Genomic DNA, 21,278 nt, shown 5'->3' with positions numbered 1-21,278 from the left:
CTCCCTGCAGTTCTCCCACTCTAAGGATGGCTTCACCACTAATCTCTTTAATTTCAAGTGTGTGACCACCCGAGCAGAGCCCCCCACAACAAACCCCAGAGCCATGGCAGAGAGGAGAACACTCCGGGCAGGAGAGAAGTCAGCAGAGCCAGGCCCCACCCTCTTTCCCAGAAAAAAGCACCAAACATGCTCAATAAATGCGTAGGTAATTTAAAATCCGAATCCAGGAGACAATGTGACTAGGATTTCATTACTTAAGCAAATGGATTTGCTTTTAGTGGATTCAGCCACAGACTGAAAGAAGCTTTCCCCAAGGGGTAAACATTTTTCCTGCATTTGAAAGGCTTTCTTGTATCTTGGATGGAGGGGGGTGCTGGGGGGGGGGGGGAGAGTGTGGGGAGAGGGGGGGCAGGAATCAGGACTGTGGCTGCCCAAGGAGCACCTTTATGCGGCCATTCCCAAAGGTGTCCTTTTGGGTGGGTGGTTTTGGGGTGCTCCCAGGGCAGAGCTGGCGGGGTGCTGGGGCAGGTGGGACGCTGGGGTTGGGTGGGGTGATACAGGGGGATGGATGCTCACCGCTCCTTCCCCCCCACACCCCCCCACCATCCACAACCCCGGCCGCAGGAGTTAACCAGCAGCCTTGCCAGCTCTGCAGACTGTTTGGAATAGTTTAAATGCTTTGACACTCTGGATGTACTAGATGGCAGGGGAGGCAGTTTACAGCGTAATTCATATGCAAAACTGCACTATAAATTTAAAACCTGTCTCAGTTGCCGTGGCACCACTAAGCATTTCATCAGCATACAGTACAGTATTTCTGCCATCTTTGTTTGCATTGCAGTGACTCATCAAAAGTCTGTCTTGTACCAACACTGAGAGCATTCCTCTGGCACTGATATTTCTCTGTTTTTAAAGCTTCGGGTTGAAACTGGCATTTACTTCAGGTCCCTAATCAAAGGGCTCTATTCATTGCAGAGAGCAGCCTGAATGTTAATCTGCATCCGGCCTATTCATTTAGATGCTGCGCCGCTGCCGGGGGAGATTTGACTTGGTAAAAGCTTGAGCTCCGGCAGATACAAACCCAGGGCTTGATACTAGATATTTATTTAATTTCCCTCCCCCCTCCCCTCTCCCCTGAGCCATCATCCTCCTCATCCTCCCCATCCCCGCCGCGTATAGCCAGGCGGTGGGCAGGGAGGCAGAGCCCCTCCGGCGAGCGCCGGCGCTGGGCACGGCCGGTGCTGAAGGTACGTTCGCTCCCAGCCGGGCGAAGGGACCGGGGGAACTTCCTCGCTCGGAAGAATTTCTTTCTCTCTTTCTTTCTTTTTTTTTTTTTTTTAAACCATGCAGATACAATTAAATTGGCTCCAAGTGTGTTCCCTTTTCTTCCTGTTACCCCGTGGCCTTGCAGATAGGACTTTTTTTTCTTCCCTTTCCCCAGCAGTGGGAACAGAGCGGCTCTTTGTGGGTTATTATTTTCTTTTCAGGGATTTTTTTTTTTAATCTTTCTCAGATAAACTTCTCTTTTTTTTCCTTCCCCCCCCCCTTTTTTTTCCTTTTCTTTTTCCTTTTCTTTTTCCTTTTTTTTTTCTTCCTTCCCCCTCCCCCCCCCCCTTTTTTTTTCCTCCTCTAGTTCTTTTGAGCTTTCTCTACTAGTTAAACGTAGTTTTTCTTCAGCAGCGTTGAAGGCAAACAGGATTTTAAATCTCCTGGACTCTTGCATGGAGCTGGGGAGGAGTGGGGGGGGGAGAGAATGGGAAAGGGAGGGGGGGTTTGGGCTCTGGCTGGTGTTGGTGGATCCGCAGTGATTTGCTTCGCTGGAGTTTCAGTGCGCGGGCTGCTCTATCGCTACCTGCTCCGCTGCTGCCGGGGACGGGGGGGTGTTTTGGGTCGGAGCCCCCCCTCGAACCAAGGCGTGACCTGCTCGGCTCGGTGAAAGGAGGTTTTGTGCCCGTGGCCGAAAGGTACAGCTGGCCAGGAGCGGCCGCGGTGCTGGGATGCGATGCCGGAGCCGCCGCTTCGAGCCCGTTCCGTGTGAGGTTGATTTGAGGGTCCTCGATGCTGCTCGGTTGGGACCGGTACCCAAGACTGGGAGCGATGGGCTATTGGGGGACGGGGGGGGGGCACGGGGGAGGTTTGGCCACAGGATGGGCAGGACTGGGGGCTCCCCCTGCCCCACTTTGGATTTAGGGGAGGGAAAATTAGAAGACAACTTGGTAGGCAGCTTGCTGCGGCGCGTTGGTTTGTTTTATTGGGGCTCGAATATCTGGCTTAATTTGGAGATAAGCCTGGTTTTGTTGGCGGATAAACGTGTTGAGAAGGGGTTTAACTGTTGAAACGCTCCCTCTTTCTGGTGCAAATGGGAAGATTGCTTTTCAAAGTGCTTTTCCCTGGGAGCTGCCGGGCAGAATCCTGTATTTATTTCAGGCAGAATGGCACATTGTTTTATAAATATCTTTTCTGTAGTTTCAACATAGCTGCTGGTTGTTGTGTTTCTTATATAATGCTACCCGAGCTCTGTCTGACTGTCTTAGGTTTGCTGTGCTGTTCACTCCTCTCCCATTACCGTTCAGATTTTCCTGCATAAAGTAAAACCCCCGGGGGAATAAATCAGCAGTGCTTATTTAAACAGACCACAACTTGAAGCAAATACTTGCATTTTTGGACTATCCTTTTGCCTCCTACCCCTTAGCTTTTCCAACTGATAAGTAATTTTTACAAGCGGCTGCTTTTGCGCAGAGCTTAGCTTTGAGCCTTTGATGTCGGGCGAGGTGGGTTCCTCTGCTTCTCCCTCCTTTGGCAAACTGTCTAAAAACGCTGTGCCTCTCTCCCTGTCTTCTCCCTTTTTCAGATGTGCCCTACTTTGGATATTCCTGCATTGAATGTCTGAGGAGCTCCAGCCGATCCTGAGCCATGTCGCAGATGTTGCACATAGAGATTCCCAACTTTGGGAACACCGTTCTGGGCTGCCTGAACGAGCAGCGGCTGCTGGGGCTGTACTGCGATGTCTCCATCGTGGTGAAGGGCCAAGCCTTCAAGGCACACCGGGCGGTCCTGGCTGCCAGCAGCCTCTACTTCCGAGACTTGTTCAGTGGGAACAGCAAAAACGCCTTCGAGCTGCCGGGTACCGTCCCCCCTGCTTGTTTCCAGCAGATCCTGTCCTTCTGCTACACCGGGAAGCTGACCATGGCGGCGAGCGAGCAGCTGGTGGTGATGTACACGGCGGGCTTCCTGCAGATCCAGCACATCGTGGAGAAAGGGACGGACTTGATGTTCAAGGTCAGCTCTCCCCACTGTGACTCTCAGACCACCATGATCGAAGACCCCAGCTCCGAGCCACAGAGCCCCTGCAACCAGCTGCAGTCGGCCTCGGCGCCCTACGTCATGTCCCCCTCCATGCCCATCCCGCTCCTCACGCGTGTCAAACACGAGAACCTCGAGCTGCAGGCGGCTGCCCTGCCCGGCCTGCCCGGCAAGCGGCCCCTTGAGCCCGGTGCCCGGGAGGGGGCTGGCGGCGGCCCCAACACCGGTCCCCTGAAGCTCTCCCGTGTCTCTTACTATGGGATGCCCAACCTGGCCACTCTCATCCCCAACGTCCAGCAGGTCCAGTACTCGCAGGGGGAGCGGACGAGCCCCGGTGCCAGCAGCATTCCCACCACCGACAGCCCCACCTCCTACCACAACGAGGAGGACGAGGAGGACGACGAGGCGTACGACACCATGGTGGAGGAGCAGTACGGGCAGATGTACATCAAGTCCTCGGGAAGCTACTCTGGTAACGGACGGTCTCTCTCTCCTTGGGTTATCTGCTCTCCTTCAGGGGTTGCTTGGTCCTTCTCTGGCCAGCATGGGTGGTTTTGGGCTTGTTCATCAGGCTGGTGTCTTCGGGGGCTTCCTTTGTTTATTTATGTGGGTGCACGTTGTGGGCTTGGTGCTGGTGTCCACGTATGGCATGGGCAGGTGCTCCCCGCGCCACCGCTCGTGGGCTGTGTCCCCAGCCAAGAGGCTCTGTAGATAAGGGGCTGCGTCATCTGCTGCGGACGGCCCAGCCCTGAGGCTGCCAACAAGCTCCTCACGGTTACACCAGCTGTACCATGGTGACACCAGCCCACAGCCATGGCTGAGCTCACCCACCATGGGTCATCCTGGAGGGATGGTCACCTAGGGAAGCCCCAGCCTGATGCAGGGGATTGATCTGGGGGTGAGGCTTCAGCAAGGTGCAAGATGCTTTCCCTCTGGCCTGTCCTTCAGGAGTAACAGTGCTTAAAAGGTGATGAGCATGGGACACTTGGTGGAAAGGAGAAAAGCAGCACGTGAATCTTTTTCATAGATGTTAATGATGGTAATCTGTGAAAGGAAGGAAGGGAGGACATTCATGCCTGAAGTGACCCCCCCCTTTCCCTTGCCAGCCTTGCCCAGCACATCGCTGTCAGAAAGGGAAAAGCAATTTGGGGGCTTCCTGACATGTTTTTGTTTCTTTATTAGGTGAGTCCCTGGGCATGCTTAGACATAGAAGGTGGCTTTGCTGTGGTAGTGCTCAGCTGGGTGCTGTGGGCTCAGCCCCAGGGGGCACGAGGCCCCTTCCCTGGCTTCCTCAGGCGTGGGCCCCCGGCCCCAGGCACCTTGCAGAGCTCAGACCCTGTTGAGGAGCAGGGGCAGGTGGAGGGGCACAGGGCCCAGGGGTTCAGGACCGGAGCGGAAGATGCTCGACTGGGTCTCTGGCTTGGCTGGGTGCCGTGCGGAGGCGGGTCGCAGCATCCCGCGGGTGAAGCTGGCAGCATCCCGCGCGGAGGCTCGGCCTCGGCGCAGCAGCCTGCCCGTCAGAGCTGCAGGTGTTTGTGCTGGGGGCTTTGATCCACGGGTGCTCCCTGGGGAGGGACATCTTCCCGCTGCCACTGGCAGCACGGAGCATCCTCTCACCTGGGGCCTCTTTCCTCGCTGTGGTTCTGCGCCGACGTTGCCAGGCTGATTTTGCCAGCATTTAACCCTGTGGCTTGTGGAAGAGCCAGCATCCTTTCCTCAGAGCCACTTCATTTCATTCTTAAGCAGGGGAGAAGATTGGGCAAGTGTGACCATTTGTGTTACCGAGAGCCAGGCTTCCCCCAGCACTGTGATGGGCTCATCCCCACTCTCTGTCCCACCCCAGCCCAAAGAGCAGGAGCCCAGCGTCCCCTTGGCACGTCCTCTGGCCAGGTAGCAAGTGGATAGGTGATGTTTTCCAAGCATTTGTACTGAGCTACGTGCAGAAGGGGGAAAGCAAACTGGGAGCAATGGAATTATTTTAATATTAGAAATATTTGCTGGGAAAAGCCATAGGAAAGGAGCCTTGAAAGCCTGGCTGCCCTCGGTGCCGCTCTTCATGTGCCCGTGGCTGGTAGCGGCTGGGCAAGGAGGAGTGGGGTCAGGGATGGGGATGAGGTCGGGGTCTCCTCCGGAGCCGCCACATGCTCCAGCTGCCCTTACAGCCAGACTGAAGAGAAATGGGGCTGTTTTCCTGCACGCTGGGTTTGTTTTTATGTTGCTTTGTGCTTCCCCACAGTAGAGCAGACGGTGAGTAGCGCGGGTTCACCTTCAGTGCCGGGCTCGCAGTGTTATTCCTCGGAGCCACAGGATTACACCCTCAGATGTGACGATTTCCTTCCCCATCACAGGATCAGTCCATGCAGCAACAGAACAAACTAAATTGGGAAGGTGAGGGCAGGATGAGCCCCAGGATGGTGCAGGCAGCACCATACGGCTCTGCCTAATTCTCCCGCAGCGGGAGTCATCCCAGTTGGAAAAAGGAAAACACCAGTGGCTTTCCAGGGCATCACTGGAGATGCTGCAGCCATCCAGCTTTAGCACCAGAGCCAGACATCCTGCAGCAAAGTTTTCCTGCTTGGTTTCTGTAGGGGGAAGACTTGAACCATGCCGTGATGCTGAGGTGGAGGGGAGGCAAGTCGGGAGTGCAGTGCTGCCTGGCCCCACTGTAAGGCTCTGATATACCAGCATTTCTGCTAAAATATCTCTTCAGCACGTTTCAAGGGAGTTTCCTGGTTTAAATCAGCTGGCTGTAGTATCAGGCTTCCTGGAAAAGAGGAGGGCTCACAAAAAAGAGATTAAAAAAATCAAACCTAAGCTATTCCATTATGGTTTGGGCTTGTACAGCTAACTGTGTTTTAATTACTCGGGATAAACTGTACCCTCAAAAGGTGCAGAATAATAAAACCATAAGATGGAAGAGAGAAAGCCAGCTAATCCTGCTCCTGGCATGGAGATCCTGACAGCCTTACAAAGGACTGGGGGAGGGGGGAGCCCTTTAAAATAGTGATTGCCAGGGTTTCCAGGAGCCCCGTTTGTAAAAACAAAACCAAAGCCAAAGCAGAGCGCAGCAGATGAAGCCCTGAATTTCAGAGAGGGTTGCTGGGGTTGGGTTTTTTCCCCCCTCCAGTTTCTGCTTTTTCATTCCCTGGCTGCAGCACTGGCTGAGCTGATGCTGGTGAGCGGCGGTGGGATGCTGCTGGATGATGCCCTTCACTTGCCTCGAGCATCACCCACCTTGAGCAGTCCCAGCCACCGCTCTCAGGGCTGGGGCAGCATGGGGCAGGACCCTCCAAGTCTTGTGGGGTCATGAAGCCTCTTTTTGTCCCAAGGCTGGGTTAGGGCTTATTTATTTATTTTTGTTCATCCCCTTTTATTGTCCCAACTGCAGAGAATCTCCAGAACCAGGATCAGAGAGACAAGGAGCATGTCATTTAAAGCTGAAGGAGGGAAGGGTGAGATGAGATATTAGGGGGAAGTTCTTTACAGAGAGAGTGGTGAGGAGCTGGAACAGGCTGCCCAGAGAGGGGGTGGGTGCCCCATCCCTGGGGGTGTTCAAGGCCAGGTTGGATGGGGCCCTGGGCAACCTTGTGTAGCTCCAGGCCTGGAGGTTGGTGTCCCTGCCTGTGGCAGGGGGTTGGAGCTCTGTGATCCTTGGGGTCCCTCCCAACCCAGACCAGTCTGGGATTCTCTGAATCTATGTCGTTGCCTTGGCCAAGGTGATGGTAGAAGAGGGGGTGAGGAAGAAGTCTTGTTCCTGTGTGGTGGCACTGGTGTGACAGCCCAGGACAAGTGTTGGACCTGCAGAAGGAGAAGCCGCTGAACGAATGGATAAGCCCAGTCTAAACATCAAGCTGGTGGGAGGGTTGGGCTTAGGTGTCGGTAGGGTGGCAGCTTTTGTAGGGACGTAGGAAAAGCTGTTTCAGCTCCCACCGGTCTCCAGCCACGTTCAGTGGCCACGGTGTCACCACTGCCATCCCCACACCCGCCTGCTGCGGTGGCAGCTGAGACCACAGGGGTAAAATGGCTCCTTCTTCTGTAACTAGGTCTGGTCGTGCAGCACACGTGGGCCTGGAGGACACGAGTGAGACTTAATGAGGTTTCTAGCATCTGATCTGAGGAATGCACAACTCCAGAGAAAATATTAAACAAAAGCAAAGTATTTTTATCCCCGTTAATTACAGCGTCGTGGGCCTGAGCTGAAGTGGGTTTCAGCAGGCCCTGCAGATGCTCGGCGCTCTTGTCAGTCAGCTTGCTGCTTAGCAGATGCAGTTAATTGAATTTTGACAGGCGCAAGTGGAGTTGGGAGAGGGGCTGTCCCCCTCCCCTGCTCCTGCCGCACCGGAGGAGAGGAGGAGAAACCTTCCTGCAGCAAATGGCTGGGACGGAACGGCTGGGCCTGGAAGTTCTGAAACCCCGAACTGACAGGAGCACACTTCATTAAAAATTCATCTAAAATAGCCATTATAGAATAGTTGTGGTAATTAGCTGAGAGAATAGTTTTCTCTCCTGGCCTCTGATTCCTGACAGTAAGGAAAGAGGGCAAGAAACAACCCAGAATCTGTAATGAGCGGCTCCGGTGCTGCCCGTGCAGCATCCCGGGCTGAGCCTGGGAATGCTGATTTAAATCATGGCTTGTGATGCCAGGTAATCACAGCCCTAATAAAGTACCAGGTAATCACAGCCCTAATAAAGTACCAGGTAATCACAGCCCTAATAAAGTAGCTGGTTCCAGTGGTGGGATCGGTGATCTGATCCTGGGAGGCATGGTGGGATGCAGTAGCCGGTCTGATGCTGTGCTGCACCAGCAAAGAGCTTGTGGGTGTTTTTAGGAGATGAAGTGGTCAGGAGAGGATCCCTTTTGATTCCCCAGAGCACTATTCCTTGGACTTTGTGTTGAGGGCTGCAAACAACCCTGCTGTGTGCTGCTGGGACCAGTGCCGGCGTCGCCCATCCTGGCACGGGGAGACCGGTGGCGCTGAGCTGCTGAAGGGAGGCAGAACCCCACTCCAGGGGCACACAGCCCCTGGCCTTTTTTGGCATTAAACTTCCAGCCCCGGTTTCCTCACCGTAAAACACAGATGTTTAATTTTAGGCTGGCAGATGTTTCACTCCTGGCTGCGATCTGAGGCGAAGGCAAGATAGGGGTATTTATAAACCAGTGATATTTTTCCTATACTAATTCCAGATTACCTCCCTGTATAAATAGGTCACAAATCAAATCTCTGCATTCCAGCACATTGTTATAAATGTACTATTCCTAAAACATAAACTATCCCAGTTGGGGCTGTGTCATATATCTGTCCCACGGCGGGTGCCTGCGTCCTCAGCGGCACAGGTTTACGTACGCAGGCAGATGCTGGCGATGCCGGGGCTGTGGCGGGGATGCTATTTTTGGGGTACTCCCACTGCCAGTGGAAAATAGGCTAATGGGATCAAAATGTTTGTGAAATAACCGCTGTTTGAAGAGAAGCTACTCACCATGCAGAGAACAGGGGGCAGTTATCCACGTGTTTGTGTACGTGGTGACCAGGTAGAGCAGGTGGAGATGGTTTTGTAGCTGCTGTGGTGGACCAGGGCTCATGAGTTGTGGTTCTATGTTGGGGCTCTGTAAATGTTAATATTTGGGTGAGGATCTGTCACTTACATGTTTCCATATCTCTGAATCCCATGCCTAGCACAGAACTATGGAATATATTGAAGTTTATGGTCAAGAAGAGAAGCCAGACTGGTAGGAATTGGGGGTTCGTGAGTAATTTTGAAGTCCTGGTGTTTGAGTTGTCAGGAGCTAAGGAAATAAGTGAATAGTGGTGCCCAGCTTGCCAGGCTCTGAGCAGTTTGTTGCCCATCACCAATGAAGGTCATGAGCTGTGTGGGCTCAGTATCCCTGGTCCCAGACACTTTGGGCAGCACATGCAACTGTCCTGGTGTCATCAAAACCATCGTGGGCTCAGCAAGAAGGTGTAACAGACCTCTGAGCCAGATGAGGACAGGGAGGACACGTGCCCCAAGCTCCACACAAAGCCTGGAGCCGTGGAGTAATTCCCATGACTCCCACTTTCCTCCAAGCACAGACCAGTGAGCCTGTCTGAGGCTGCAAACCCGGGATATTTCCTGCTTTGGACCACTCGCTGCCGGCTGCAGCATCCGTGTAGGTTTGAGCTCAAAGAACATATCTGAACAGCTAAACACACCAGCACTGGCCTGGCAGCTCCCAATGCTTCCTCTGTAATGATTTCCTGCCCCTCTCCACTGGCTGGTAGGCTCCTTCCTTAGTTGAGAACAAAACTGTGTTAAACAATACGTGGCATTGTTTGCCTTCCATTCAAAAGGAAGGAGCCGCTGCCCTCTGAAGACACAAATTAATTAGAAGCGAATACTATCCTGTTCTTTGGAGCATAAAGGCCAAACAGACTGGCTTTCTTTGAAAACATGGGACCAAAGTGTCTCTTGTCTCCTGCTCCTTTACGTAACCGATTGCTATCTGCTGGGCTGAGGTGGCACTGCAAGCCTCGCGCTTGGGCTGGTTTCCTTTAGGACCCCATTGGATTTGTGCTGGTGATTTAATGGAAATAGAGTCCAAAAAATGGTTCATGCCCATGTTGGAGAAGAGATTGATCCACAGTGAGCCAGCAGGACAAGTGGAACCAGAATGGAGCACTGGGTTTAGTTACACTTGGTCGTCCTAGCCCACATTTTAGTTTGTTTTCTGGAGTATTTGGTTTCACAGGGAGAAGTGGAGACTTATGGATGGCTGCATGTGTTGGAAGTGAAGTGTCTTCAAAAGCATAGAGTTCCTTTGAGACAGGGTTGTCACCAGCTAGCATGATACCGTTGTCTTCCTGGAAAGCTGCTTGTCTTTCAGGAAACAGGTCTGACACCAAACCCTTCCCAAGTTCTCCAGGGAGGTGGCATGGACGCAGTGCTCGTGCTGATCTTTCTCTCTCCTGCCTCGTTGTTGCTGCCTTAGGAGGATCTCTTTGGCCCCAGAATTGTGTTTTTTAATTGAATTTGCCTGTGGGAAGTGGTGGAGCAGGTAGGTTGGTCCTTGTCTGCTGTAGCTGTTTGCCCCTTGGGTGTTGGAGTGTTGAATTCCCTCAGGCTTGCTGAAGAAGAGGGCAGGAGGAGGGGATGGCTGATGGCCGCTTGAGTCGTGATCTCTTCTCTTCCCATCACAGCAATATTGGGTCACAAGCTGCAGGACCTTCCCCTGCTTCAGACCAGCTGTCCCATGGTGGGTGTTGATTGCAGCTGCTCTCCCTGGAGACCTGCAGCCTTTATATCACTTAAAAAATTACCTGGAGGCCTCAGAAAGTTTCTGAGAAGCCACACCAGTCCACCCAGCTTCTCTTCAGCAGCCTTACATCTGCTGGCCTTTAGGTGGTGATGAACATGGCCTGGTCCTCACCTGTCCTGTCACCTGATGTCTGAGAGATGTGTGTTCAGCATGAGAATCTGTTGCCAAATTCTCACCTGTCTTGTGTGGCTGCTGCTGAGGACCTGGGACATGTGCTTTCTGGGGTTTATCAGCAGAGCAGTAGCTCCTACCTGCTCTCTGTAATTTTACCCTTGGTTCAGCCGGTGTGTAACCTGCAGAGGACCCTGAGTGGGAGCTGGCAGTGGTGTCCTCCATACCTGCTGCTTCCTCACCCCTTGAGATGTGCATCTCATTTACAGCAGCCCTCATGCTGCAGCCCACCGTGGCCCACACAACTTGCCAGAGCCAGGAAGCCTGTGAAGGACAGCAGAGAGATCCCTGCCTGGGTGTCAGTCCCCCCCCCCCCATCTGCTTTTGATTTGTCTAAGCTATAAAACATAACTGGTGTTTAATGGGATATACTCTGCTTGTCACCCTTTGAAAGCATCAGAAGTAGAGCAGGTCTTTTAGACTCTTCCTCTGCACGAGCAGAAGATGAGTCCCATCTCCAAGGAGGGATGCTCAGAGTGCTGTCAGACAGGGAGATGCTGCAGATGCTGGAAATTTGGGATGTCAGTGATTCTGTGCACCAGCACTGTGCAGCCTGGCCACTTTCCCTGGGTACCCAGGCTGTGACGGGCTGTTTTAACACATCCTGTGAGTTCTGCTGCTGCTGTTGGTCCTTAATCACTGAAGGTAACGCTGCTCTGCCAGGGTGCAGCTCCAGGATTAAGAGACATCCATCCTCCTGCTATTCCAGGGAGGAGGAGCAGTGCGAGCAGGGATCCTTCCAGCCCCGTGCCTGCGCTAGGATGCCACGGCACGGCACAGCGTGGCGGGTCATGTCCTAGTTAGAACACTGCTCCCATTGTCCAGGAGCCGTCACCCTTTGGTTACTGCAGCAACAAGTCTGCAGAACTTGTTATTTTATCTAGAGGGTGGAAAAATGCCCCCCAGAACACTGAAATAATTGCAGGGAGTGACACCTCTCGAGCAGGAGCTGTTTGGAGTTCAGAAACACTAATTGCTGGGGGCTTTTTTTTGGGTTCTCTCTGTGTTCTCAGGCACTGAGGCACAGAGCTGGGCTTGGTTCTCTGCTTGGCACATGCCACGTTATCAAACAGTTTTTTTGGGGAAAAAAGATGGACCATTGTGGAGCTGGGCTGCCATTCAGAACTGTGACTGCTCCCACCACGTCCCAGTGAAGCTGGAGATGATTGATGTACACCCGTGTCAGCCTCTTTTGCTGTCAAAAAATGGTCATTTTAAGCAAACCTGTGGGCTTGCAGTGTAAATGTGCTTTAGAAAGTGAATCCTCTGTATGCCCACAGCCCCAGACTGGTAGTATGGCTTGGTAGGTTCAGCTTTTCAAGGTTAATGGTTGCTAATGGGCAGCAGCGGGCTCCGGGGATGGGCTGTCAGGGCATGGAGTGAAGCCCAGCAAAACCTACTAATTTGGTTTGGAAGCCACAGCTTAATAACAAGCTCTTGGCTTGTGGGTTGGGGTCTATTGTTAACGAGAGGAAAAGTTAGCCTGTGAAAGGCAGAGTAGGAGAAGGGGCTTTGGGAGGGAGTTGGAGCTCATGGGAGGTGGCTGGTGGATGCCGTCCTTGCTGGAGGCTGTGGTCACCTCTCTCAGTGCAGGGGGTATCTGCAGCGCTTGATTTTTAACTTAGGAGGGGAAGAAAATCATCAGGAGAAGTGGCTACGGTGCTGATGTGGGTATTTATGAAACTTGGGCAATTTACTGCCTGTTTCAGAAAGCCCCAGTGAAGTATTCTGCTGTTCTTCTGGGAGGCTTTGGGGAAGCCAGCTCCGTGTGCTGCATTTCTAGGACGATGCTGGCTGTGCAGAGTTGCCCATTTTCATAAATGATTAACTGAGGAAAAGTTAAAGCATGATTAGATTCCAAGAATCCCTCCTCTGCAGAACCCAAACACACGTATGAGGCTGCTGTGGAGGGAGACAGAGCATCTTCCCGTGCTACCAGGTGGCATCTGTCCTGCAGCCAAGGGTCCCAGATGCTGGTGGGACTTCTGGAAGGAGGGATATTTCCAAGGGTTACGTGGAAAAGTCAAAATCTGACCTGCTGTTAATGCTGTGCCTGCATAATAAACTCTTTTAATGGTTTTTCCCCTTTAATTTTCAAGTTGCTCAAGAGAAGCCAGAGCAGATCCCGCTGGAGAACCGCTCCTGTGTCCTCATACGACGGGATCTAGTTGCTCTCCCAGCCAGTCTTATCAGTCAAATCGGATACCGTTGCCACCCAAAACTCTACTCAGAGGGAGATCCTGGAGAAAAACTTGAGCTTGTTGCAGGTAAGGGAGGGATATGCCCTTTGCTTGGGAATGCCTGGGATTGCTGGTGGTTTCCTTCTTGCGATGAGTTCTTCATCTGGCTTGCGCCCTTGCTGGAGCCGTGCATCGTGTGTGCCCTTGCTGTGTCTTTCTGGATTATTCCTCACCAATCATCTCTGTAAAAGTTCTAAGATTCCTTTAATTTGCTGATAGAAAAATGTGTCATTAACAGGATTTATTCAATTGAATTAATTTAGCATTTTAATTGAATTCTCCTGCTCGTGTTCTCCCTGATTGGTGTGGGCTGCATCCCAATTGTGTTTTGATTTAGATGCACAGATCTGAAACCAAACCAAACCAAAAAGACCCCTGGTTGTGTTGTAGGATTCTCAGAGCAGTGAGATGGGTTGTGTAGCAGGGAGCAAGCTTTCAAAAAGTGGGGGTTTTATACAAAATCCAGGGTGTTACTAAACTGTGGAACACTGCAGTGGGCAGGGAGGGCAGGAACTGGGCTTGGGCCGTTCTTCTTGGTTGATGAGAAACTCAACATGAGCCAGCAGTGTGCTCTTGCAGTTTGGAAGGCCGGTGCTATTCTGGGCTCCATCAGCAGAGGGGTGGCAGCAGGGACAGGGAGGGGATTGTCCCTCTCTGCTTTGCCCTCCTGAGGCCCCAGCTGGAGTCCTGTGTCCAGAGCTGGAGCCCCAATACAAGAAAGATGTGGGACTGTTGGAGAGGGGTCAGAGGAGCCACGGAGATGATCAGAGGGCTGGAGCAGCTCCCCTACGGAGAGAGGCTGAGGGAGCTGGGCTGGGTCAGCCTGGAGAGGAGAAGGCTGTGGGGGGACCTCATTGCAGCCTCCCAGTCCCTGAAGGGAGCAGAGAAACAGGAGGGGAATCAGCTTGTTAAAGGGCAGAGACTGGCAGGACAGGGGGGAACAGGCTGCCCAGAGAGGTGGTGGGTGCCCCATCCCTGGGGATGTTCAAGGCCAGGCTGGATGGGGCTCTGGACAACCTTGTGTAGCTCCAGGCCTGGAGGTTGGTGTCCCTGCCTGTGGCAGTGGGTTGGAGCTCTGTGATCCTTGAGGTCCCTCCCAACCCAAACCAGTCTATGATTCTATGATTCCATCTTTGTTTTCATTTGGGGGGTCAGGGAATTTGCAGCAGCAGGAGAATTTGCTGCTCCATGCAGGATTTATGGCCAGCTTGAGGTGGGAGACAGTGCTCTTCAGCTTCTGATGGTGCTGGTGGTGTAGGGCTGGATACAGAGTGAAATGTGGTGGCCGTGCCAGCCTGCTGAGCACAAACCAGCTGTTTAACTGGGGCCTCCAGACAAAACTCCACTTTAAATAATTGTATTTTGCTTTTTATGAGTTCCCCCAGCTTCTCCTCACTGCAGCAGTGCTCTCAGCTCAGAGCTTGTGCTGTTGTGGAGGTTTTTTCCTTTAAACATGGTGATGTTTAGCTGAAGTGATCCTTGCACGACAGCCTGTACCTGCTGCCCAGGCAGGGAGGTCTAATTAACACTCCTAAAGCCCTCAGTATAAAGAGGACACGTGGCAGCACAGTCAATCCAAATCAGTTGCCTTTTCTTTTGGGTCATTTATCCCTGGGTGAGTAGGGTGGGTTTATTTTCAGGGAGGAATCTGGATTTCAGAGGATGCCCAGGAAGTTTTCCATCAGCTCAGGGATGGGTCTTTGATGGAAGGCAGGCAGGAGTAACCTGCCCCTGCTGTAACACAGCCTATGACCACGAGTATTTATTTTGTATCTGGAATATTCATTTTGTACCCATTTACATTTTATGTGAGACTTCTTAAAACCATCAAGTGGTGCAGGTTATTTTCACAGTGAGAGCTGCAAATTGGCTCGAGGCAGCTCTGCTTGATTTACATTTTTCAATCTGGAGGAAAAAAAAAAAAACCAAAAAGGAGATTAATATCTCTAACCCACAGTGGCTGCCTCAGTTATTTTTTATTTATTAAAGTGAAGTTACCCTCAGCAGCATCTGGTGTTCCCTCTGATGCCTTGCCTCTCAAACCAGTGCTGCCAAAGAAAAAGCTCAGCAATTATTCCTGTCTCCAACCTGGTGAGACCCAGGGAGGCTTCACCCCAGAGAACTCAGGGAGGATCCTGCAGCAAAAGTTTTCCTCAACTCTCTGTTTGGAGTGTTTTTCTTTTGTGTCTCAATTTTTTTGTTGCTGTAATTGATTCTGCAGGCGTCAGCAGCTCTCTGAGAGGGCTTTCTGCAAGCCTGGCAGCCCTCATGGTAGATCTGATGGACAGATGCATGGTGAGAAGCAGGGACATCACATCTGCTGTGATGTTTGCTGTTTTCTGGGGCTGTGCTGGTGGCCTGGGCTGCCTGTGGCAGTGGGAAGGTGCAGGCAGCTGCCTACCCCAGGGAGAGGATCGGTGTGGGATGCTCTGCAGCTCTGCCTTCATCCCTAAGATCAGGGACGATCATCTGTAGGTTTTCCTGGCAATCCAGGAGGTCATTTTATTTCTCCAGCAGATGTTTTTGTATCTTGAGAACAGAGTGTTTTCTGGATCCAGATACAACCCAGTATTTGTTCTTTATTAAAAGGAATGCCAAAGCCCTCTCCTGTAGCAGTGAGCTTAAAATAGGGGAACCTTCCCCGGCACGTCCAAAGAAGGGCAGCCAGGCTGGGGAAGGGGCTGGATGGCAAATCCTCTGAGGAGCAGCTGAGGGAGCTGGGGATGTTCAGCCTGGAGAAGAGGAGGCTGAGGGGAGACCTTCTCACTGCCTCCACTGACTGCCACCTTTCCTCTCCCACCCTCCCAGGCTCAGGCGTTTACATCACGCGGGGGCAGCTGATGAATTGCCACTTATGTGCTGGTGTCAAACACAAGGTCCTTCTGAGACGTCTTCTGGCCACCTTCTTTGATCGGTAGGTCCTCTTGCTCTCAGTGCTCTCCTGAGGGGCTTGGTTTATTTCCTGGTGGTTTAACCATGTCCATAGCTGATGTGTCACACGTGTGTCACTCTCTGCACTGATTTCTCTGCTCTCTCTCGATGATGCCTGAACGTGGGCACTGGGATTTCCCATTCCTCGCCTTAAATTCACGTGACACGATGATCCCTCCATCAGAACCTCCAGGGAAGAGGACGAGGCAGCACCTGTCCCCCAGAGCCCCCGGTGTAAGGATCTTCCTTTGCCTTTCTTGCAGGAACACACTTGCCAACAGCTGCGGAACTGGAATCCGGTCCTCCACCAGCGATCCCAGCAGGAAGCCCCTGGACAGCAGGGTTCTTAATGCAGTCAAATGTAAGGAAAGAGATTTATTGCTGCTCTGTTGCAACAGCATGCTGAGAGCAAAGCTGAAACCTAAGTGGGGAAGGCTGTGGCTGTTGCATAGTACTGGAACTATATGTGCTGAAATGAGGTTACAGGAAAGGGAATTTATTTTTATTTTGTGGCACTTTCGAGGGTGCTGAAGTTAATTTTTTATTCATTTGCTTGGCAGTATCTTAATATAAACCATTATTGCTGTTTGGATGTTTTGCTGTATATTAAAGCACTAATTTTGCAGTTAATTATTTTATTCGTAGGTGTTCTAATGAGGAGGCTGAAACGATGTCTTAGGCAGCATCCAGAGCTTGATGCCACTGAAACAGGCCATCGCTGTGTGGTGGCTTTGGGTTGGTCTGAGTGCAGGGCTCTACCAAGTGCCCTGATTTACAGGAGCAGAGCCTACAGCTCCTGTCTGTCTCCCAGAGACACCTTCCATGTGTCCCTTGGAGGTGCTGGCCCCGTGGCGGTCCCCGAGAGCAGCCGTGCTTTCTGGTGCCCTGGGCTTTTGGGGCTGTTGGTCTTGGGTAGTAAATGTGTCCCTGGGGATCAGGGAGTCGTGGTAGGATTTCTCCCACATCTGGCTGGCAGCCTTGCTGTCGGACTTACAGGCTGTGATGGTCCAGGGTTGGAGCCCCTATACTCAAGATGGGCTGAGAGCTGAGCTGGGTCAGCCTGGAGAAGAGAAGGCTGCTTCTGGGGTGAGCTCTGAGCCCCTCTAGGGGCTCCAGGAGAGCTGGAGAGGGGCTGATGCCAAGGACAGGGAGGGCCAGGCCCAGGGAAACAGCTTTCCAGCTGCAGGAGGGCAGCTGGAGAGGAGCTGGGAGGCAGAAATCCTTCCTGGGGAGGGGAGAGGCCCTGACTTTAGCCAGAGCTGGGATGTATCTGCCTCGCTGTGCAAATTTGTGGTGTTTATAGGAGAAAAGGAGAGTTCTGCTACTTCCATCCAGGTAGTTCAGTTATTTAGGGCAAGCACCAGAAACAAGTGGGTGAACGTTTGGTTCCTGCAGCCCCCCTTGAATACAGGGACAGGGGGTGCGTCCTGGGGAGCCCAGCAGGCCCTGATGGGCCAGTGCCCACAGCCTGTTTATTGTGGGCTTGATGTAGAGTGGAGAGCAGCGTGTTCTCTCTCCCTCACTGGACTCTGGGTAGTAAATCCTTTGTGTAAATATTATTGCACTGGAAAATGAAACTCTAAGCAGGTTTTTTTTTTGTAATTATTTTTTTATTTTTAAGATTTGGAAGATAAATCTTTCCTCTCCTTAATTGTTGCTGTTTCTGAACTCCAGGGGCCTTCCAGCCACCCTCTGGGATCTGTAGCATGTGGAGAGAAGGGATAAGATGCCAGGGGGTTGATGCATGGCGACAGGATAACTAGATTGTGCCGTAGCTTGTGCCTGGTGCTCTCCTGAGCACCTCCCTGGTAGCAGCTTCATCCTGGTGAGCCCTGGGACTGGACCTTCCAGCCTTGCTCCTCACTGAGGCTTGCCAAGAGTTTCAGAGGTTGGCAGGGTATCACTGCCCAGTGACAGAGTCTGCAATTTGCTGTCGTGTTTCAGGGTGCAAGATGACTTCTTGCTGCCCGAATTTTGGAGAGGAATTACCCTGTGTGCAGGTTTCCACTGGTGACTGCTCACCATGGCAGTGTGACCACGTTGCCCCATGATAACATCGGGTGCTTGGTGCCTGTGGATGAGCAGGGAGGCTGCAGTTGAGGTGTTGCTGGCCTTGCAGGGGCCATGCCAGCTGATGAACTGGTGGGGGAATGTTGGAGCACCCTAGCCAGGCTGGAGGTCGGTGTGGCAGCCAGTGCAAGGCGTAGGACGGGCAGAGCATGGTCTTCAGGGCGATCTCCTCTGCTCCAAAAGCAGCTCTGACATCTTGCAGCCCCACAGCTGTGCCTGCACCACTATTGGATCTAAGGTTGAGGAGTTTGCATTGTCTTTTCTGCATCCATCTCTGCTTTTGGGGGCCCAGTGGTGCCATGCTCTGGCTGGGTACTGCGGGCAGGACCTGGTACCTCCGTGACTTGTCAGGTCCCTGGGGAGTTGAGTGGTCACCTCCAGCCCCCTTCCCCATGCCAGCTGGGGATTTTTATGCCTTCTGGTTTTATATCTTCTCAGTTGTGTCTGTCTCAAGCCTAGGAGTCCCTGTCTGTAAGTCTGTCCTCACGAGAGCTCTGGCACCTCCGCTCGTGGCATCTGCCCCAGCTAAGTCTCGCGGCAGATCTTCCAGGATGGGGCAGAGGTTGTGACCACCGTCCTGATGCTTTCTCTGAATCCTCAGCTGTGTGTATCCCTGTCTTTGCAGTGTATTGTCAGAATTTTGCCCCGAGCTTTAAGGAAAGCGAGATGAATGTTATAGCAGCCGATATGTGCACCAACGCCCGCCGGGTCCGCAAGCGCTGGCTGCCGAAGATTAAGTCCATGCTGCCTGAAGGGATGGAGATGTACCGCACGGTCATGGGCTCCACCACAAACAGTGTCCCCCTGGATCCTGAATTCCAACCCAACACTGCTCAGGTCTTTGAGCAGCGAATCTATGCAGAAAGGAGGAGTGATTCAGGAACTATAGTAGCCTTGAGAACTAACACAGTGAACGTAGAGCTAAGCAATGGATCCAACCAGTCCTTCGAACAGAACGAGGATGCCGAAGGGGCTGGCTCTGTGATACAGGAGGCAGCTGCCACAGATGCTATGGCATCGGATACCCAAAGCACTCCACAACCTTTTGAACAAGGTTCAGGCTCCTCCAGCCGGCCTGAAACTCCCGTGAGAAGACAAGATGGTACTTACGGAGGGACTTTATAAAGAGAGCAAACCTTTCGTGACCTATAAGGGATCTGTAATACTAAAGCTGCTTGCATGCATTACTAATACAAAAACAAAAACAAATGTGATCAAGCCACTTACCTACTGAACTGCTACTGTTGCCTGAAAAAAATGTGATTTTTATTCTGCTTGTATTTAAAATTTATGAAGGAAATAATCGCATTCGTTATACTGTAAACGACTAGGTCTGTGGCGACCTACTTAAAAGACAACAATACCGGGCTCCTTTTTTGATATTCCTGAGGTTAGTCTATAAGATTGTAGCTTTTTTTTTTTTCTTTTTCTTTTCTTTTTCTTTTTCTTTGAAGAAGGGGAGGAGAAAAGCTAGCCACACACCCCACCCCCCCCCCACCCCCCACCCACCGCCACCCCCCATCATCACCACCCCATCCATTACTCAGCTCAGAAGTAAAGCCATCGTTAACCTTGTCCTCTAAAGCAAGTTTTACCCTCACTTAACAGGAAAGCAAGGTGTGTTAGGGTAGAGGTGCTGTGACTGGGAGGTTTGTCTCTGGCAGGAGGGCTGTAGCCAAGTGGGACGGGCGTGGGGTGGGGGAAGAGGGGGGGGAAATCAGGAAAGGCTTCTGGTGTCGGAGGGAGCGCCCTGCCGCGGGTGCTGCTGTGGGGCTGGGTGCTGGGGTGCACCCAGGGGCTGGCAGGGGCTCGATGCCATTGTCTTGTGGATTTTTATCCCACTCCCCGAAGCGGGGATGGTTCGGTGGGAGTTCAGGCGTGCACGTGTCGGGAGGACTGCGTGGGATGCAGGCGGAGAACCTGGCTGGTGGTGTGGTTGTCGTCAGGGTTTGTTTCTTTTTTTTCCCCCAGTACAGCTGGGTTTTGGGTTTGGTTTCTCTCCCTCCCCCTCCAAGCTACTCCTTTTCATTTGCTTCTCCTCACTGGCACCTTCACGTCACCCGCTTCTCGGGCGAAGGGCCTCGCGTCACCCCGCTGCGCCCCACCGGCTGGGCGCAACGGGCTGTGCAGGCAGGTGAGCCAAGTCCGAGGGCAGCCTCGAGTGGGGGGAGTAGCCCCCCTCAGCTGCCTGAAACGGCCTTTGGAGAGGAGTCTGAGCATGGAAAGCTCATTGTTCTCCCTCTGAAGGAGCCGGGAGCTCTCAGCGTTGGCTGCTGGCAGCAGCCGTGCCGGAGGCAGAGCGTGGTGCAGCCACCAGCATCTGGGGACCCTCACTGCCCCCTCCCCTCTGCCCCAGGCCAGCTGGGCTCTCACTTTGGAAGAATTTGGAGTGCATTGGATGCAAAATATTTTAAAAAAGCCTTGTGCCCTCCTGGGAGGAGGTTCTGGGGAGGAGGAAGCATTTTGCCTCTTGCTCATCCTCCAGACAGGCCCTTCTGGAGGTATTTGATGGGGTCTTGTTGAAAGCTGATGGTCCCAGACTGGGTTGGCTTCGATGGCCCCAGCTGGCCTCAGCTTAGTGGGGCAGGATGGGGACCTGCAGGTGCCCCTGGAGCCTGGCCAGGCAGTGGGTACCAGCTCACTCCCCCGCACTCTGCCTTCTGCCCACTTCCCCCAGGAACCCCCCAAGTGACCCTGATCCTTTTGGCAGACCTGGCCCCATGGTGGGTGGTTGCTGCCCGTCCCCACTCGCTGCAGCATCACCCTGGGTGCTGCTGGGCTGGGTCCGGGCAGGGGGATGCTGAGCCCCCCCGAGGGAGGGGGGCAGTGATGTGGAAGCCAAGTATGGCTTTTTATTTCCTTTCCTTTTCTCTTGCAATGATGATTCTGACTGTGAGTGAGCACCCTGCTTTAATGCTACTCACAGCTTGGTCTTTAACAAGCTGGGGACTCCGAGCAAGTGCAAAGTGCACTGAGAGTCACTTTGGGAGGCTCCTGTGGCCGTGCTCTTCTCTCCTGCTTTGGGTCCTGAATCCAGATGGCGCTTTGCTCAGGGTTTTCTTCCTTCTTTGTATTTCCACTGGGAAAGGGGGAGGGGGGAGAGGATAACCCAACTTTTTGGCCATTTCTTTTTGGTTTCTTTCGATACTTGAAGCAGTTTTTTTTTCCTTTGCATCCTAATAACGAAGCTGCCCCAGTGCTCAGCCTCTTCCACTGCTCCTGCCCTGAGGGAAATAGAGATCAAGGATGAGGAGGGTTCTGCCTCTCAC

The 21,278-nt window shown here is 52.7% G+C and overlaps 1 protein-coding gene across 1 annotated transcript; it reads left to right on the top strand.

The window, feature by feature from the left end:
- Window positions 1–2,913: 2,913 nt before the first annotated feature.
- NACC2 (NACC family member 2) lies at window positions 2,914–19,314 on the top strand (the record flags this gene model as incomplete). Its single annotated transcript, XM_084272633.1, has 5 exons — window positions 2,914–3,775; window positions 12,868–13,035; window positions 15,817–15,922; window positions 16,203–16,300; window positions 18,635–19,314. The coding sequence occupies 5 exons, from the start codon at window positions 2,914–2,916 to the stop codon at window positions 19,132–19,134; spliced, it is 1,734 nt and encodes a 577-aa protein (XP_084128759.1). The 3' UTR covers window positions 19,135–19,314.
- Between the last annotated feature and the right edge of the window lie 1,964 nt (window positions 19,315–21,278).

This window comes from Gallinula chloropus (assembly GCF_964237585.1).
Source record: "Gallinula chloropus genome assembly, chromosome: 18".
In the NCBI taxonomy this organism is placed as follows: domain Eukaryota; kingdom Metazoa; phylum Chordata; class Aves; order Gruiformes; family Rallidae; genus Gallinula; species Gallinula chloropus.
This window is presented reverse-complemented; position numbering and strand designations above follow the sequence as displayed.